At 64.1% G+C, this 17,678-nt stretch overlaps 6 protein-coding genes across 6 annotated transcripts; 5 read left to right on the top strand and 1 right to left on the bottom strand.

Moving 5' to 3' along the window:
• Window positions 1-133: 133 nt before the first annotated feature.
• On the top strand, window positions 134-1,027 carry COLE_06844 (uncharacterized protein; the record flags this gene model as incomplete). Its single annotated transcript, XM_018422772.2, has 2 exons — window positions 134-414; window positions 445-1,027. 2 exons carry the CDS (start codon window positions 134-136, stop codon window positions 1,025-1,027), a joined length of 864 nt encoding a protein of 287 aa, XP_018280069.1.
• An 80-nt stretch (window positions 1,028-1,107) lies between these two features.
• On the bottom strand, window positions 1,108-3,924 carry COLE_06843 (uncharacterized protein; the record flags this gene model as incomplete). Its single annotated transcript, XM_018426570.2, has 1 exon — window positions 1,108-3,924. One exon carries the CDS (start codon window positions 3,922-3,924, stop codon window positions 1,108-1,110), a length of 2,817 nt encoding a protein of 938 aa, XP_018280070.1.
• Window positions 3,925-4,724: 800 nt separating this feature from the next.
• On the top strand, window positions 4,725-6,431 carry COLE_06842 (uncharacterized protein; the record flags this gene model as incomplete). The annotated part of the gene is made up of 1 exon (XM_018422773.2): window positions 4,725-6,431. The coding sequence occupies one exon, from the start codon at window positions 4,725-4,727 to the stop codon at window positions 6,429-6,431; it is 1,707 nt and encodes a 568-aa protein (XP_018280071.1).
• Window positions 6,432-10,047: 3,616 nt separating this feature from the next.
• On the top strand, window positions 10,048-12,108 carry COLE_06841 (uncharacterized protein; the record flags this gene model as incomplete). Its single annotated transcript, XM_018425002.2, has 3 exons — window positions 10,048-10,565; window positions 10,608-11,491; window positions 11,525-12,108. The coding sequence occupies 3 exons, from the start codon at window positions 10,048-10,050 to the stop codon at window positions 12,106-12,108; spliced, it is 1,986 nt and encodes a 661-aa protein (XP_018277750.2).
• Window positions 12,109-13,455: 1,347 nt separating this feature from the next.
• On the top strand, window positions 13,456-15,302 carry COLE_06840 (uncharacterized protein; the record flags this gene model as incomplete). The annotated part of the gene is made up of 13 exons (XM_065626503.1): window positions 13,456-13,533; window positions 13,577-13,701; window positions 13,736-13,814; window positions 13,856-13,985; window positions 14,018-14,093; window positions 14,132-14,160; window positions 14,197-14,222; window positions 14,261-14,321; window positions 14,353-14,444; window positions 14,479-14,654; window positions 14,697-14,913; window positions 14,980-15,161; window positions 15,236-15,302. The coding sequence occupies 13 exons, from the start codon at window positions 13,456-13,458 to the stop codon at window positions 15,300-15,302; spliced, it is 1,338 nt and encodes a 445-aa protein (XP_065482197.1).
• Window positions 15,303-15,600: 298 nt separating this feature from the next.
• On the top strand, window positions 15,601-17,531 carry COLE_06839 (uncharacterized protein; the record flags this gene model as incomplete). The annotated part of the gene is made up of 4 exons (XM_018423600.2): window positions 15,601-15,891; window positions 15,978-16,121; window positions 16,220-17,063; window positions 17,095-17,531. The coding sequence occupies 4 exons, from the start codon at window positions 15,601-15,603 to the stop codon at window positions 17,529-17,531; spliced, it is 1,716 nt and encodes a 571-aa protein (XP_018277748.1).
• Window positions 17,532-17,678: the final 147 nt, after the last annotated feature.

Below are 17,678 nucleotides of genomic sequence, written 5' to 3'. Positions count from 1 at the left end.
CAACTCCACAAGGGAGGGGGCCAGATAGGGTGCCTGAGAGCAGGGATCTTATTTGTTGACATTCCTTATTCAACTTGGAATTTCCTTATCGCCTCACCACCTCGAGACATCACGCTGTGCTGCTCAAAGCAAGATGGTACGCAAGCCGCAGAAGGGCGCCCCAGCCCTGCCGAACAGAGACCATCTCGAGCGCGCGCACTTTGCGCTGCAAGCCAGCGTCTTTCTGCAGGAGCTGGGGCTCTCCGCGGGGTCGTCTTCCGACTCCGCCTCCGCCTCCTCTCCCTCCGGCCACCCCACCCCCTCCAACGCAGGCAACGCGCGCGCCCTGCCCGCCCCGCACGCCGACCTGCCCCGCCTCGCACACACGCACATGCGTGCCTTCCGCAAATGGACGGTGCACAACCTCGTCAAGCTGTGCGTCCCACCGCTGACAGCTGACCCCAGCGATCCGTCGTTCAAACACGCGTTGTGCGCCTGCAACGCCGTCCTCGTCCCCGGGCTGACGGCGCGCGTGCGCGTGCGACCCGGCGCGCACGGCCACGTCGTGTCCACGACGTGTGGGTGTGGGCGGCGCGTTGGCGTGCCGGCTGCACCGCGCCTGAGCTCGTCGAGCTCGAGCACCGCACCCGAGCCAGCAAGAGTGGAAGGAGGGGAGCTCGACGGCCCTGTGCGTGCGGCGCGCAGGAGGCGGCGCGCGCGCATGGTGCCGTTTCATCGACGGGAGCGGGCGGATGATGGGGAGGTCGAGACGGGGAAGAAGGCGAAGGCGAAGGCGAAGGGCCTGGCGGGGCCGGTACGGGATGGCCATGTGTTGTGGGCGGGGGGCGAGCGCGTGTCGGGCTGGGGCGAGATGGTCGATGAGGCGGTGGTGGACCAAGACGCGCCGGGCGAGGAACCGCCACAGACGATGCCCGAGCCCAAGAAGCAGAAGCAGACGCAGAGGGAGAAACAGCAGAAGCAGAAGCCGCCTGACACGCCGAAAGACGCCACACCAGACGACCTCGAGGAGCTCGCGCATAACGGCTAGTCTGGCTCGCACACGCTAGTCTGGCTCGCACGCGCTAGTCTGCTCGCACACGCTAGTCTATGATGCATACAGTGAATCTACTACGGGCGGTCGTCCGCCGCGTCCTGCCAACTCGAGCTGCTGGTATTGCTGGGCCCAACAACAGGCGACGCGGTCTCGACGCTGCGCGCAGGCGACTTGCCCTTCTCGTCGTACGCGGGGGGCTCGTCCTCTGCACTCTCTCGCGCACTCTCTCGCGCACTCTCTCGCGCGCGCTCATGCGACCCCGACCCCGACCCCGACCCCGACCCGCTCGCAACCGGCCCGTCGTGCTCGTCGTCGTCGTCCAAAAAGCGGTCGTGGTACCTGAGCGCGGTCGTCTCGTCGGCCTCGTCGTCGCTCGGCCCGTCCCCGAACGCGTCGTACAGCTCCTTGCTCTCCTCGGCGCGCTTGACGCGCGCGAGCGGCACGTCCTCGCCCACGGGGGCGTATGCGCCGCGCGCGTTGTCGCTCGCGAGCCCGAGGGCGGCGGCGCGCTTGCGCCACCGGTAGAGGAAGTATCCGGCGCCGGCGAGGGCGGCGAGGAGGACGATGAGGAAGGCGCCGGCAAGCCAGGCGCTGTGTTTGCGCAGCGCGTCGATGCCGTCGAAGACGCCCTCAGACGCCGCACCCGCGGACATGTCGTCTGCCGCCGACGTCTCTGCGCCGGCTGAAGGGACCGCGGTGCCTGTCGGCGCGGCTTCGCCGTGGTCGCCGGGCAGGTGGTCCGTCGGCTTGGGTTTCTGGGGCATGTTGTTGCCCGGCGCATAGTTCGCCGAGCCGGTCATCTCCTCGTCCATCTCGCCCAGCTCGGCCGGCATCCACTTGGTCGCCTTGTCGCCGTCGATCGCTGACCCCCACAGCTGCAGGCTCCACTGGTTGAACCGCCCCGTGTACTCCGCGTTGCCTTGGTCGCGCACGGTGATCGTCCATGTGCCCACGGGGTCCTCGCCCCAGTGCTTGAGGCTCATAAACTTCCACCCGTCAAAGCCCGTCACATCCATGTCGCGGTTACGCATGAGCGCGAGCGTCGACGTGTGTCCGAGCGGCGAGCGGATGGCGACCTCGACATGCCCGCGGCGCTGGTGCTCGATCCACACACGCACAGTGATGTGCTCGAGCTTCTCAAAGTTCTCATTGTCCAGCATCTCGCGTGTGATCTCGAACGACGACTCGATGCCGTCGCGCGTGATGAACGAGCCGAGGTGAGTGGGGGGGATGTCGATGCCGGGGTCGGTGACGTTGGGCGTCGTGTCCACCACCTCGCCGGGGGAGCGCTCCGCGTTGGACGTCGACTCGTCACCACCGGGGATTGTTGGGCGCGACGGCATCTCCGTGTACGGCACCTCGACTACAGGGGTGTGGAACCAAGCCTGGGGCTTGACAAGCTCCCAGCTGCGCGCGGCCTCGACGAAGATCCCAGCGTCCAGCTTGCCGTAGCCGTACTTGTACGAGTAGTTGCGGCCGGCAGCCGTGACCTCCCAGTCGTCGTCGTCGGGGTTGATCATGACGGCGTTCTCGATCGCGAGGTGCTGCACGTCGCGCCACGTGAGCTCCGGACGGACCTGTAGCGCGAGGGCAAACACACCGGCCGCGAGCGGCGCCGCAGCGCTCGTCCCGCCGTGCTGGTGCGCGCACTTGCCGTCCACATCCGTCGTGTGGATGTACTCGCTGCTACCTGACGACGGGGCGACGATCATCATCGCGCTGCACATCTCCGAGTAGTACGGGTGGTTGCCGAGGTGGTCGAACGCGCCAACAGTCACGCTGAAGATCGAGTTGGTGTAGCCGTCAAAGTTGCACTGGTCACCAGCGCCGCCGCCGTTGCCGGCAGCAAACACGAAGATGGAGCCCTTGCCGCCGCGGCCCTTGTTGACGCCGTTGACGATCGCCTTGAGGATGACGCCGTTCGGCGCCTCCATGCTGTCGCCTCTGTCGGGTGGGCCCCACGAGCACGAGTAGATCTCGTTCTCCTGATACTTGTAGTTGAGGGCGGCGGCCTCGTCGGCATCCGTGATCGGGCCAGAGAGGATACGAAGACCAGCAATGCGGGCCTTGTACGCGACGCCCACGCCACATGCGTCGTTCGATGCGGCGGCGATCTCGCCACAGCATCGCGTGCCGTGCTGATCGTCGTTGAGGCGGGGGCGGGGATCGTCGTCGTGGTCGTTAAAGTTCCACGACGCGGCAGCATTGTAGTTGTCCCTCAAGTCGGGGTGCTTGTGATCCAACCCGTCGTCGATGACGGCCACAGTGACACCTTCGCCACGCACGCCCGCGGCCCACAGCTTGGTAATGTTGAGCTCCCACCGCGGATCACGCCGGTTGGCAAAGTGCCACTGCATGTCGAGCTCGGGGTCCTTGAGCCCCAGCTCGTTCTGCATGAACAGCAGCTCGGTGTCGTTGAACGGGATGCCGGACGGCTCGTCCTGCCGCTCATGCCAGCGCTTAAAGCTGTGCCGGGAGCGGGTCGTGTATTTTGGGGGCACCCGCTTGGCGCGCTGTCGACGTTCGAGGCGGGCGACATCGCGGATCTCGGCGGATTCGGTTGTGTCGCGGACGGCGAAGGAGGAGCGGCGCTGGCGCAGCTCCGCCCACCGGGCAAGGACAGGATCGCTCGCTTCAGCGGAGGAAGCCACGGCTGAACGCTCCGTTATTCCCTGCGTATGCGCGCGGCGCACGATCCAGTGGCCCGCCAGCTCGCCCAGGGGTTCGACGAGTTCGGCACCGAGAGCAGCGGCGGCAGCGGTCGCTTCGGATGCACTGGAGGATTCGGGAAGTTGGAGGGTGTAGTAGGCGTGCGAGTCGTAGTTCTTGGGTGTTGGGCCGCGGGCGTATGCCAGCGCCGCGAGGAGCGGCAGGGCCGAGAAGAGGAGCATGGCTGCGCTCCTTTTCGTTTCGATTGTCTAAAGATGTAGAGGGCCGCGAGAAAGAATGAGCAAGACGAGTGGAAAGGAGAGTAGAATGCCAAGTGTTGAAAGGTGGACGTGTCTGCTGTGCCGAGTTGAAGCCGCCGCGCAACGCCAGTTGATCCAGGGCGGGCGGCGCGGGCGGCGGGATCAGACCTTAGTTGCACCTCGGCGGGAGTGAGACTTTTCGAATGGAATGGGGCGCGGCGCAGCACAGGAGTGGAGTTGTCTAGGTCTGCACGACGCATGTGCATACTGTAGTGTGACAGCAACTCGACAAGTCCGTCGGCGAAGGCTGCTCCGAGGACGCCGAGAGGCGGGAGAGTGGGGTGGGTGGCAAAGTTACTGATTACTGACGCGTAGGGTCGGACGCCACGGGGCTGGACTCTGGGCCCTGTGTCACCGCAGACAGGTGCAAGCTGTGAGAGTCGCAACTTCGGACTCGCTGTAGAGCCCGCAGCAGTCACTGTGCATGCTCCTTCTCGCTCGTGTCGACTTTGCGAGCGATATGTACATCTGTCAGCACTCTTACGAGGCTTGGAGCTGCATGACTGAGCTCCCCAAAGTGAGGTCGCTCTGAGCGCCGCACTGAGTGACAGGTGCCACACAGCCTAATTCCGAAATCCCCGGTGGAGAGCACTCAGTCGCCACCGAGAAGTTGGAGAATACCACAAGCCTTACATCACAACACCGAGCAGCCTCACCATCCTCCTCACCGCGTCCCACAACATCCTCGACATCTGTATCACCCCCGCACCACTCTCGGCACCATGGCCGCCCTCGCGTCCGCTCTTCCCCGCCCCCTTTACTCCAGCGTCCAGGAGGAGGAGGCGCCGGTCCTGAAGAAGCTGCCGACTGTCCACATCCCGCCATACCTCAAGCGCAAGGGCTGGAAGCCGACGAGCGAGGCGGACTATGGCGGCGGCGGCGCGTACCCCGAGTGCCATGTAGCGCAGTACCCGCTGGACATGGGGCGGAAGAAGAGCGCGCCCGGCTCGACGGTGGCGCTGCAAGTCGATGCGGACGGGACGGTGCGGTACGACGCGATTGCGAACCACGGGCGCGGCGCGGGGCAGCGCGTCCAGTCGAGTTTTAAGGATCTTGTGCCGCTCGCGAACCGCGCGGACGTGAGTGAAGAGGAGCGCGCAATGCTCCGCCCCGACGAAGAGGCGGTGAACGAGACGACAGAGCGCACGCGGCTGGCACTGGAGAAGATTACGCACGGCAAAATCAAGGCCGCGCAGCCCAAGCATGTGCCCAAGGCCAATGGCGACGCGACGTACATCCGCTACACGCCTGCCAACCAAGGCGCCGACAAGAGCAAGCAGCGGATCATCAAGATGACGGAGGTGCAAGAAGACCCGCTGGAACCCGCGCGGTTCAAGCACAAGAAGATCCCGCGGGGGCCTGGCTCGCCGCCGCCGCCGGTGATGCACTCGCCACCACGCGCAATCACAAAACAGGACCAGAAGGACTGGGACATCCCGCCATGCATCTCGAACTGGAAGAACAACAAGGGCTTCACGGTGCCGCTGGACAAGCGGCTCGCGGCGGACGGGCGCGGGCTGCAGGACATTGGGATCAGCGACAACTTTGCGCGCTTCACCGAGTCGCTGTCTGTTGCGGAACACCACGCGCGCGACGAAGTGCGCGCGCGCGCGCAGCTGCAGCAGAAGCTAGCGCAGAACGAGAAGACGCAGAAGGAGGAGAATCTGCGCCTGCTGGCGCAGAAGGCGCGCGAAGAGCGCAGCGGCGCGCCGCGCGCCGCCGCCCCGGCCCTCGGCGTCGGGTTGGGCGGATACGCGAGCTCCGAGGGCTCGGCGTCGGGGTCGGGGTCGGATGACGAGTCCGAGTCCGAGGACGAAGCGGCGATTAGGGAACGCGAAGCGGTGCGGGAGGAGAAGCGGCGGGAGCGGGAGAAGGAGCTGCGGCTGAACAACATGGGCAACGAGCAGCGTGCGAAAATCCTCGCGCGCGAAGCGAACCGCGATATCTCGGAGAAGATTGCGCTGGGCCTCGCAAAGCCGTCTGCGTCGAAAGAGACGCTGCTCGACTCGCGCTTGTTCAACCGCGAGTCGCTCAACACGAGCTTTGGCGCGGACGACGCGAACAACCTGTACGACAAGCCGCTGTTCGCGGGCTCGTCGGCGGCCGCGGCGATCTACCGGCCGCGCGGGAATGCGGGGAACGACGAGAGCTTTGGCGGGGGCACGGAGGAGGGCATCCGCGCCGAGCTGGAGCGCGACCGCTTCGCGCTCGGCAAGGCCAAGTTTGAGGGCGCGGAGGCGGCCGAGGCGCGCGCCGGCCCCGTGCAGTTCGAGAAGGACGTCACGGTGTCGTTGGATGGCAGCGCGGACCCGTTCGGCGTGGAGAGCTTTTTGGATGCCGCCAAGCGCGGCGGCAAGCGCGCGGCGGACGCGGGCGATGCGGGCGACGCGGGCGCGGCCGACAGCAAGCGCCGCCGCGGCGAGTTGTAGGCTAGATGTATGGAGTAGGCTGTGGCCAGGTGGCCAGGTTGTGCGAGCGTCTCGGAGCGGCTCGTCGGACGCATCGAGTTGGTCGCTTGGTCTCGGAGCTTGGAGTATGACAGCGGCGAGGGGACGCGCATTAACGGCCGGGCCGATGGACGCCCCGTCCCACTCGTCGTCTCGACGCGTCTTTTGCACGTCGACGCATGTTCTCCCGCCTCGTTTCACCACTGGCCTGGCCGCTGGCCTCGCCTGGCCGCCCGTCCGCCGTCCGCCGTCCGCCGTTCGGTTAGCCGAGGCACGGGCTGGCATCCCGTAGGCACTCTGTCCTCCACTCGTCCACGCCGCAGCTATGACAGATACCTTGGCCGCCATGCGAGACGCATGCACGATCATGCGACCAGCAATCAACGCTTTGCTTGCTTTCCGCACACAGTGCCTTGGCTCGCACGCGACAGGCACAGGCACGGCGATCCGATGGGATCCGCGTCGTCACGACCTTTGTCCGTGCGCTGCGGGAGGCACTTGGCGACGCGACTTGCGGGGGGGGGGGGGGGGGGGGGGGGGGGGGCTCGTCGGCGCGTCCATGCGTACGAGCGACGGAGCGTCGTGTGCGAGGGCCGTCGCGGGTGGTGCGTGTAGGAGGGGATGGATAGTGCGCTGGAAGCATGATATCCAGAGGCGATGAAACAGGGCAGACGCTGCACAGGGGAAGGGGGGACAGGCACCGCCAGCCATATCAGAGATGGATTGCCCCATTCGGGTTCTCCGATCTCGTCTGCCGTCGTCTATACGCAGGCTGACAGCTGACAGCTGAGAGGTGACAGCTGAGAGGTGAGAGGTGACAACAGCGCTCGTTCAAGCATGCAAACAAGCCGAGGACACCTCGAGCTCAGGGCTTGACAAGTGCATCCAGCCCACCCATGCAGCCCAGGAGGATGACACCTCGGTGCCTGGACTTTGGTGGGAGCGTCAGCGTGAATGTGGTTGGCTGGGTGACCCTGATTGCCCTGAGAATCGCCGTTAGGGACATCCCGGGGAGATGAGGTGGTCGACGGCGGCGGCGGCGGCGGCGGCGTTGATTAGCCGGTTCAAAGAGATGTCTGTTACGCGTTGCTGCCTGCTGCCTGCTGCGATGGTGCAATGCTGCAATGCTGCAATGCTGCGACTCCCACGATGTCCTCCGATGCCCAGGCCATTGCCCAGGCCATTGCCCCGACCAATGCATCAATGGCAGATGACCTCGTCTATCCTCGGTCTCGTCTGTCGTCCAGACCCGACCTCGCATCATGCAGCCGTTCCTCTCTCTCCTCCCCTCCTCTGCACTCGGCTGCAGCGAGCAGTCAGCAACCAGTCCAACTCTCACAGCCCGCAGCGGCTCACTCACCCCCCCCCCACACCTCCCACCCCCAGCTCAATTGCTCCCACAGCTCACAACATCTCCCACTCTGGCCATCTACCCCTTGCCAACACCCTTGCCACCCCCTGCCCATCCCCCTGCCAATCCCCCCCGGTGCTCCAGGTGTCGTAGCCCTGGGCCAGGTCCCCCGCCCAACAACCCCTAGAGGTTGAGAGTTTGACTGTGTTTGTGCCCTGCCGACCCCTAGGTGGACCCTGTGCTCCCTCGACTGGACGGCAGTCGTCGTTGCTCGTCGTCGTCTCTTGGTCCTCGTCGCTTCGTCGCTTCATCCTCCTCTTGTTCTTGTTACTGTTACACTCAACTACTGTAGCATCCTCCCATCAACACGTACTCGATCTTGATTCCCTCCCTTTCTCAGTCGCCCGCGCCGCTCTTCACAGGCTGCCGCCATTTGGAGGGTTTTTGGCCAGCCATTAAACAGTCGATCAGTCGAGTTCTTGCTCCGTTTGGCCGACTGCCCCCCACCCCCCAACCCCCAACCCCTTGCTCCCCCCCATTTAGCAACCCACCCATCATCATCCAGTACACACTCCATCCACTCGTCATCTGTTTCTCTCTCTCTCTCTCTCTCTCTCTCTCTCTCTCTCTCTCTTTCCGCATCATCAATCAACAAGCCATCTCTCTCGCACAAGTCGCGTCTCCCACCAGACTTGGACTCTCTCATCGCCCTTTATCCACGCTGCGCTGCCGTTGCATAACCCTCCATCCCCTCCCCCCTCCGCCGTCATCCGCCCACCCGCACCACCACCACCACCAGCACCAACACCAGCACCAGCACCAGCACCAACACAACGCGCGCTCCAACAATTGCCGCTAATCATCTCGGCGTAACCGCGCGACTCTAGTCGGTACCTGGTCAGTCGTCTATCTCTCCCTGTCTTTGGACTCACGGGCCTGGGGCCTGTCTTTTCCCTCTTTCGGAACCCCATCATCCCCTCCCCCCCCCCCACCTCGTTCATCATCCATCATCACCGCGCGCACGCACCATGCACTCTTTTTCCTCCCCATCCACTACTCAGGCGTTGCATGCGTCCATGGTGGATGGATGACATTCATGCTCAGATGTTGTCTCTACGACACACACGACCATTTTCATCTTGCATCGCGCAGGCGGATGGGAGGAGCGATGGACATGGCCATGCGTGGCTGCACGTATCCCCCCCACCCCACCATCCCCACCTCGCTCCCCCGCTTTTCCTTTTCTTTCTCTTTTTCTTCTTCTCCTCTTCCTCCCTTCTCCTTCCACTTTCTGTTGCTCCCAACATCCATCCAGGCCTCATCAACGCCTTGCAATTGCTGACATGACCTAGACATAACAAAGGCGCCCATAGCGACCGTGCAAAAGCGTCTGAGCGCCAACAGGGTAAGTGTTCACATGATATTCCCAGCATTCCTCATTGCCGCCGAGAGACACAAAACCGAGCTCCCCATTGTCGCCTCGACATGGCCAGCGAGCCCTCCTACTTTGGCGTTGCCCGTCATATGCTGCGCCCAGACCCAGACCGCGGATGGATCAACCATCTACCTTCCCCCACTCTTGACAGAGCCCGCTCCCCCACGGGCTATCTCGTCGTGAGCACAGGTATCCACTCCCATTATCGTCCTCTCCTCGAGCACAGTCGCGAGAACACCAAAGCCGTGGGCACTCGCCTCCCTGGGACGGCCCACGGCCTCGCCAGTCGCTCGGACCCTCCCTGCTCGCCCCGCCTTGTGTCGTTGTGCCTCTTAGTGCTTGGACATCATCCTCGCACCTCCGAGTATCCGTCCAGTCCCCGGGCCGGTCAGTGCACTCTTGTCTGTGTGCGACAGATGACCTGCGACGTCCAAGACGTTGTCCAGAATTGGCCGCCCCCCCCCCCCCCCCCCCCCCCCCCCCCGCCACCGCCAATGGCCGATGATCGCATCGGCGTTGTTGTTGAGCACAGTCTCCCCACTCCCTTCCTGTCCTCGTGTGCACCTTTTCCTGTATCCCACCCAACCTTGCTTCTCTCTCTCTCTCTACCTACCTCTTTACCATTCCTTCATTTCAACTCCAACTACGTTTCTCTAACCCCCCTACCCAAATGCTGACTCGACAGCCAACATTGTTCAGACGACACCTCACTCTCTAACACTTGCTAGCCAACGCTCATAGCAAAAGGTCCACTTCCAGACCATCTCCCCACACCCCAACCCCCCCATCCCCCCCCCCCTCACCACCGCTTGATGTCTCTCACGACAACAGCGCCTTTGAGCTATTCCGACCGTCCCCCGTCCTCGCACCTGTCCTACCCTCCAGCGGACGACCGCGCATACCAATCCCACCAAGCTCGTCCGGGCTCTGCGCACGGCGTCCCTCCCTTTGACGTATCGTCTTCCGAGCGTCTCCACTCGTACGGCGCCGGCGCCAGCGTCATTCCTAGAGTTTCAGTACACGACATGGGCCCCGCTCCCGGCTCATCTCACGGATACCCTCCTCAGCCCGTCCCTCAGATGGGTGCCGCTGCCCCCTATCCTCCCCAGCCCGCTGCTGGTCAACCATACTATGGTATGCCCCCTCAGCCTGCCGACACTACACCACCCACGTCGGCTGGCAATGGCCGGCCACCCGCGGGCAGCTTTACTACCGAAGGAGCTCCCATTGTTCCCGTAGGCATTAGTGGTGGCAAGATGTTCCGGTGCCGCGGCTTTGGCGACTGTGACAAGGTCTTCACTCGCTCCGAGCATCTAGCTCGTCACGTTCGGTGAGTCATCTTATGCTTCATGACCTACAGCTCACCCAGCAGCAAGCACACCGGAGAACGTCCCTTCCCTTGCCACTGTGGCAAGGCCTTTTCGCGTCTCGACAATCTGCGTCAGCACGCTGCCACCGTCCACGCAGACCAGACCACCCTCAACGAGGCAATGTTGGCCTCACTCGCTTCAGTTCACGCCGCATTATCACAGCGCGCCAATCGTGAGCAGAGGCGCCGTGGCGAGGTTGTCGAGGTTCCAAAGAACGCCGTCGAGAGGCCCCGTGGCGAACGCAACAAGGCTGCGCAGCAGCAAGCCGCCGCAGCAGCAGCTGATGGCGTTCCTCCCCCTGGCTACCCTCCCGGAGCCGTCTACCACCCCCCGCCACACGGTCAGTGGGCGCCTCCTCCCCCTCACCATGATGGTCGCCCACACACCGCAGGCAGCGGCGCCGCCCCCGGTTGGGGAATGGAGTACCCTGGCTATTCTGGTCAGCCGCCAGTCAGTGACGGTCGCCCCCCTACCGCCGGCTCGGCCACATTTGCTGATGACGCTGGACCAAGCCGACGCCCTCAGTCGTCAGCAGGCTACCCGCCTCACGGTGACTACTACCCGGGCGGACCCCCTGGCTCGTCTCACGGTCGCCCACCCACCGCCGACGCTCCTCCTGGCACCGCTGGTTCCGGCGACTCGAACGCCGCCGCTGGCTATCCGTACCGACCCGTGTCGTCGAACGGACCCCCGGGTCACTACGCCGACTCGGAGCCTCCGAGCTCGTCTCACGGCCCGCCACCTCATTCCCCGATGTACCCCCACCCTGGAGCAGCAGGCGTAGCGCCCGGTGGCAACTGGGCATCCCCATCTACTCCTCACTCGGCGTACCAGTCTGGTGACCCCGGCATGTACCAGAACCCAGCAGCGCTAGCGGGTCAGGATGGTGCGCACCCGTACCCGCCTGGCCACCCACAAGATGGTCAATACGGCCCGCCCCCGCCCGGATCGTCTGGTGGCTACCCCTATCCTCAACAGGGCTACCCGTACTACGGCCAGCAGTCACCTGCGCAGCCGCAGGCTGCTCAGTTCGCTAACGCTCCTCCTCCCCCGGGGTCCGGACCTGTGCAGCCTGGTGCGTACCCTCCTGGCGCTCCTCCCAACGAGTCGCCGTTCCAGTACAATGCTCCAGGGACCTACCCTTACGGACCAGGGTACGATGGCCGCAAGCGCCGCGCCGACGAGGAAGCGGGAGGCGACCGCAAGCACCTTCGCAGCAGTGATGGCACAAATACGGGTGACCATCGCCCCGCTACAGCCGGTAGCCAAGCAGGTGAGAACCCCCCTATCTGGCTTCCGCCAACCACCGAGCGTCGCCCATCTCTGTCAATAAACGCCCTGGTGGACACGCATGACGGTCGCACGTCGCGTCCACAGACGGGTGACGCTTCCAGTCAGCCTGGCGCGTACCCGTACCCATATCCAGGCGCACCAACTGGTGCGACCGACGCGGTGGGCGCTCGCAGACCTACCGAAGACAAGAAGCCCTTGGCGGCCGAATAGGCAAACGACCCTCTATCACTTCTCCAACTGCCCTCAAGAACAATCGGCATCTCCTCGTACCCCCTCATCATTGTGATTCAAGTCACTCTCAGCATCTGTCCCGTGGACTGCGCTGGCGCCGGGCGCTATGAAGTGTGTTTCGTTTCGTGTTTTTTTTTAAACGCCTTTTTCTTTCTCTCTCTCTCTCTTTCTCTGGCTCCATCATAATCGCATCAGTGCCTGAGGAGCTGCGCGTGAAAATGTCCATAGTTACTCCATAGTCCATAGCCTTTTTTTGTTTTTGCTGCCTCGTAGTACGCGCTGGGTGCGTTCACATGAATCAAGTAGGGTATGCCACGCTGATGACTGGAGCCGGCAGCTAGAGCCAGGGCGAGAGACGGAGCAAGGGGGTGTGGGTGTGCGGCGTTGCACGTGCACGTCGCGACGATATATGAGCAGCGAGGAACGAGTGGAACGTGATGATGGAGGGGCAGGAGGTATGTGATCATATGTGATGGTTGGAAGCAGTCGCCGTACCCAGCGGCCTTTCGGCGTCTGCAAAACGTCACTGGAGGGCTGGGTGTGGTGCGCGTGCGCGTGCAGCGAGCAACGAGCAACGAGCGCAGCGAGCGCAACGAGCACAACGAGTGCACAGGAGTGCGTATGGCCGGTGGAGCTCGGAGCCCGTCCGCACGCATGCAGGCCTGGCCGCTGGCCAGTCGTACGATGGAGCAAGGCACGTCTGCTGCATGCTATCAGATAGCCCTGGCGGCTGGCGGCTGGCGGCTGCTCACATGACAGGATGACAGCCGAAGCGAGTGAGCGATGGCACATGACGGTGCCTGCGGCCTTCGTGGCGGCACGTGAGGGGGTTGGCTTTGGGTGGGTTGGGAGCATTGCAGCGGTGAGCGTGGCAGAAAGACACGCCTCGCCACTGTGGGCTTTACTCTGGACCTGAGAGGAGACGACTTGCGACGAATCGAGGACAGCTGATGAGACAAGAGAGGTGCATAACGTGCAACGTGCAACGTAGCTGCGGGATGGGGATGGAGGACGGTATCGCCCACTTGCTGTGACACGCACTCACAACGCATCGAGCGACGGCGCGACGACCCGTGTTGGCCATGGTGCTTGACTTGCACTAATCCACGGCCTCAGTGGTACGGCCTGCGGATCAGTGCTACGAAGCAGAATCCGAAGCTGACCAAGCGATGCGAGGAGAGATCGGAGAGACGAACGACGGCCGACGGCCGCAGAAACAAGTGGCCTGTGCGTAGTCGCACCGCAACACCGCGCACTGTCCTCGCACCAAACATTACGCGCCTCTCCTCGTCTCACCGCATCTCTCTCGCCCACTACACTGCCACCATGTCCTATCCCCCCCGCATGCTCCTCCTCACTCTCTGGGGCACCGAGCATTTCTGCGCCCTCCCCTTGTCATACGATGTAAACCCGCCGCCGGCCGCCCGCCCGTCCTCGCTGACGACAGAAAGCCATCGCCGTCGCCACGGAAAAGTTCATGGTGCCCAACACGCACGTCGTGCGGCTCCGGTGTCCGGTCCGCGACATGCCGCCGTACGTTGCGCCGTTCTCGCACACCGGCTGCATCACCATGTGAGTCGGGCGGGAGGACGCCGCTGACGGCGAGCACGGACAACGACTCGTACATGTACGCGTGTGCGGGCAAGCATGTGGTGTGTCTTGAAGTCACTATCCACGAGAAGGCGGTGGGTATCGATATGTGGGCGATTGGCGAGCTGACGGACAGGGTAAAGGCGGGGCAGGCGGCGGCGGCGGCGGCGGCGCAGGTGCAGTAGCGGGCGGCGGCGGAGGGGAGGGCGGCGACAAGGCCAAGGGAGGCGACAAAGGCAAAGAGAAGAAGGAGGCCGCTCCTGCTAGTTTGTGAGGCGCCGAAGCCAGCTCACGCCAGGCAAGACTGTACACCAGCAGCTTATTGTGGACACGACGGCTGGCAAGACGATCAATCTTACCACGAATGTCACCGGGTGAGTGTGGCGGCTTTTGCTGCGGTTACTGATAGCAGAGACATGGCCAAGGGCCCACCTCCAGGAAGTCCGTCGCTTCCATCCAAGCCCACACTGACGCCAGACTACCTCGGCACGCTGACTGTGAACGTGAGTCTCTAGAGTCTCCCCATCGCTGATGCCACTAGGATTCGTTCGGCCAAAAGTTCCACGGCAAGCAGCTCGGCCCCCACGAGGTGCTCACGAAGTGTGAGATCTGCCGTGGACTCACTCATTCCAGTCTTTGTGCAAGAAAAGACCACCGCACGCCTCCTCTTCCGTCCCCGCACTGTGCGGCCGCAGATTGACATCTTGCACCCAGAGGAGTCAAGCGTGGGCAGTCCGCGATGACATCGCTGACACACAGTTGGAAGTTCACCTTTCGCTCAAGAGCTGGAAGGTCACGGCCGCGTATCCTCTTGTCGACCTGCGGCCAGACGGCGATCGCACGCGCCTCCGCTGGTTCCTGCGGGTGAAGAAAGGCGGTGTTGTCGAAGACCTGCTGACGGGTGCCGAGGCGCATGGCTTGTTCACGGAGATGCTGTGAGTTTCGTTCTGAGCAGCCCCACGCTTGGCTGACAGCAGACCGGAAACAGGACCACGTCCCACCATCACTACGAGCCCCGAAGCCCCTCTGACCCCTGCCTATCCCGACGTGCGGCCAGCCAACGCGTTTCTTCTCGAGCAATCCCAGTTCCTGTACCACATGGACCGCGTCCTCCAGACCCTCGGGCTTCCGCCACCGAGCCGCTCGACGCTCATCACGTCGTGGCTCCCCGGCGTGACGCACCACAAATTCATCGTGAGTGTCTCTCGTGACGTAGGTAGCTAACCGCAGGCGTATCGGTGAGTGCGCGCTTGACCAACTAATCGCAGCATTTTGAACAATGCACAGCTCGAGCCTTCGTGGCGCCTGCAGCTCATCCCGGCGCCGCAAGTCCTCATGCGCCTCCTCATCCTCTATCGCGGTGTGCCCGAGAGCGAGCGCAACGAGTGGCCGGCAGACCGCGTCGTCAGCTCGCCAGAGCAAGGCGTGCCTTGGCGTGAGACGTGAGTTGGGGGACCAAGAAAAGACATGCGGAGACGCGATCGGGCTCTTGGCAGGGAACCGGACTGACACGAAGCGTGGGCTGGACGCCGCACCTGAACGACGAGTCGCTCTTCCGCGTCATCGAGTACGGGACCATGTGAGTGAGCGAGCAGTGTGTGTCTGACAGCAGGGAGGTGTTCGATGCCTAGCGTCGGGCCGTGTCTGCGCAGTGAATGCTGTGGCCTGTATCTTTTAATAGCGAATGGCCAAACGTGTGATGGCAAGATGCACTGCCACTGGCCTCGGGCGCTCAGGAACGAGCAGGGGACAGATCTGCAGATCAGTGACGTTGGGGACGGGACGTGCTCTCAGGCACAACATCAACACCGCCGCCGCCATCACTTCTCCTTCTTAAGTCTCACTCTCCTCCTCATCCCCCCCCCCCCTTCACCCTCCACGATGCTGCTACTAGCAGCCCTCGCGCTCACCTCCGCCCGGGCGCAACTGACCCCCGAGCAGCCGTACAGCCCCCCCTCGCCCGCAGCGGGCACGACGCCGTCGTCGGGCACCCCAAACGCCCAGTGGTCCGCGGTGCTCGGCAACGCGCTGTGGTTCTACGACGCGCAGCGCTCCGGCCGCCTCGACACAGGGAGCTACCCGAACCGCGTGCCGTGGCGGCAAGACTCGGCCGTCGACGACGGCGCGACCGTCGGCGTCGACCTCGGCGGCGGGTGGTACGATGCGGGTGATGTGAGTGGTGGCGCGGTTGTACGGTGCTTCGCCGAGCTCGCGCTCGCGCTCGCTCTCGCTCTTGTGCGCTCGCCCGCTGACATCAGTGGATCAAGGCCACTTATCCCCTCGGCATGACGATGTGGGCGCTGTCCTGGTCTGCGATGTCGTACGGGCCAGGGTTCGAGGCGGCGAAGCAGACCGCGTACATGGACAGCACGTTGCGCTGGGGCTACGACTGGCTCATGAAGGTGAGTTGGTAGGCACCGCCCCATCCGCCTGGTGTGCTCCCCTCCTCCCTCACGTCGCTCCGAGACGTCATCCTCCCCCCGGGCTTTCCTAACCCCAGGCCCACCCCGCCGACGACGTCCTCTACGTGCAAACCGGCAGCTCGGCGCACGACGGCGGCAACGCCTACTGGGGCCCGGACAGCGGTTTGCCGGGCAACCGCGCATGCTACGCGGTGAACGCGAGCTATCCGGGCACAGACGCGTGGGCGTCGACGGCCGGCGCGTTCGCCATGGGCGCCCTCGCATACCAAGGCACACAATGGAACACGTCCTCGTCCGCGTGGGGCCCGGCGCCGCTCGCGAACGCGAGCTACGCGCAAACACTGTTGAGGCACGCCGAAACCCTCTACCGCGTCGCGAAAGAGAACGAGCGCAAGTCCTTCGCGGACTCGGTCAAAGCCATCGGGCCGGCATACACGCCCTCGTCGTTCGGCGACGACTTGTGCACCGCCGCACTCGCGCTCGCAGCCGCGACGAACAACAGCGCATACTACGCCGAAGCGTACAACCACTACACGAACTATACGCTCTCGAAAAGCGGCGCGGTGTGGAACTGGGACTCGCGCACGCCCGCCGCATACGTGTTCTTCGTGGAGCTCGCGGCCGCGCGCCCCGCCCTGGCCGCCGGCGCCGGCCTCGCCCCCAACCTCACGGGATGGCAGGCCGAGGTCGAGGGCTGGATCGAGCGCTCGATCTCGGGCGACGGCGGGCGCACGTACACGTCCCATGCCGGCCTCCTCCTCTGGACGGGCGACAGCGACCAAGCGAGCCTGAACCCCGCCATGTCTTTCGCGTCTCTTCTGCTGCGCTACGCGCCGCTCGCGAGCGCCGACAAGGCGGACACATACCGCCGCTTCGCACAGTCCCAGATCGACTACTTGATGGGCAAGAACCCGATGAACGGTGCGTCTCCCCCCACGCCGACTAACACCAGTGCCGTACATCGTCGGGATGCACCCGAACTCGCCGGCGGCGCCGCACGTCGTGCGCGGCTCGGGGCTCACGGACGAAAGCAACCTCCGCGACCCCCCCGCAAACAAGGAGACGCTGTACGGCGCCGTGCCCGGCGGCCCGCGCCCCAGCGACCTGTGGTGGCCGTGGCGCGACGACTGGGTCCAGAACGAGATTGCGCTCGACTACAACGCCAACCTCCCCGCGCTCGCCGCGTACCAGCTCGCGAGCGGCGCGGGCGATCCGTACTATGTCGGCGTGACGCAGGCGTATACCGTGCCCAGCGGGCAGCCGTGCGACGACGCGCTGCCGTGTAAGCGCGGTCTTAGTGGGGGCGCGATTGCGGGGATTGTCATCGGGTGTCTCGCCGCGGTCGTTATTGCTGGCGTCGCGCTGTGGTGGTGGCTCCGCCGGAGATAGATCTGATATATGGACTTTGGATCTCGATGTGGTGGGCGGAGGCTGTGGTGTGGGGCTGGATCCAGCTTCCTTGTCGTCGATACACTTTGTGGCCGCTGCCGTCATGTCATAAGTTCATCGCGTTCATCAATGTACATATGTTGCTTC

The sequence above is a fragment of the Cutaneotrichosporon oleaginosum genome, assembly GCF_008065305.1.
Source record: "Cutaneotrichosporon oleaginosum strain ATCC 20508 chromosome Unknown ATCC20508_contig06, whole genome shotgun sequence".
NCBI classification, from domain to species: Eukaryota; Fungi; Basidiomycota; class Tremellomycetes; order Trichosporonales; family Trichosporonaceae; genus Cutaneotrichosporon; species Cutaneotrichosporon oleaginosum.
The sequence above is the reverse complement of the archived record's forward strand: the minus strand, read 5'-3'. Positions and strand labels throughout refer to the sequence as shown.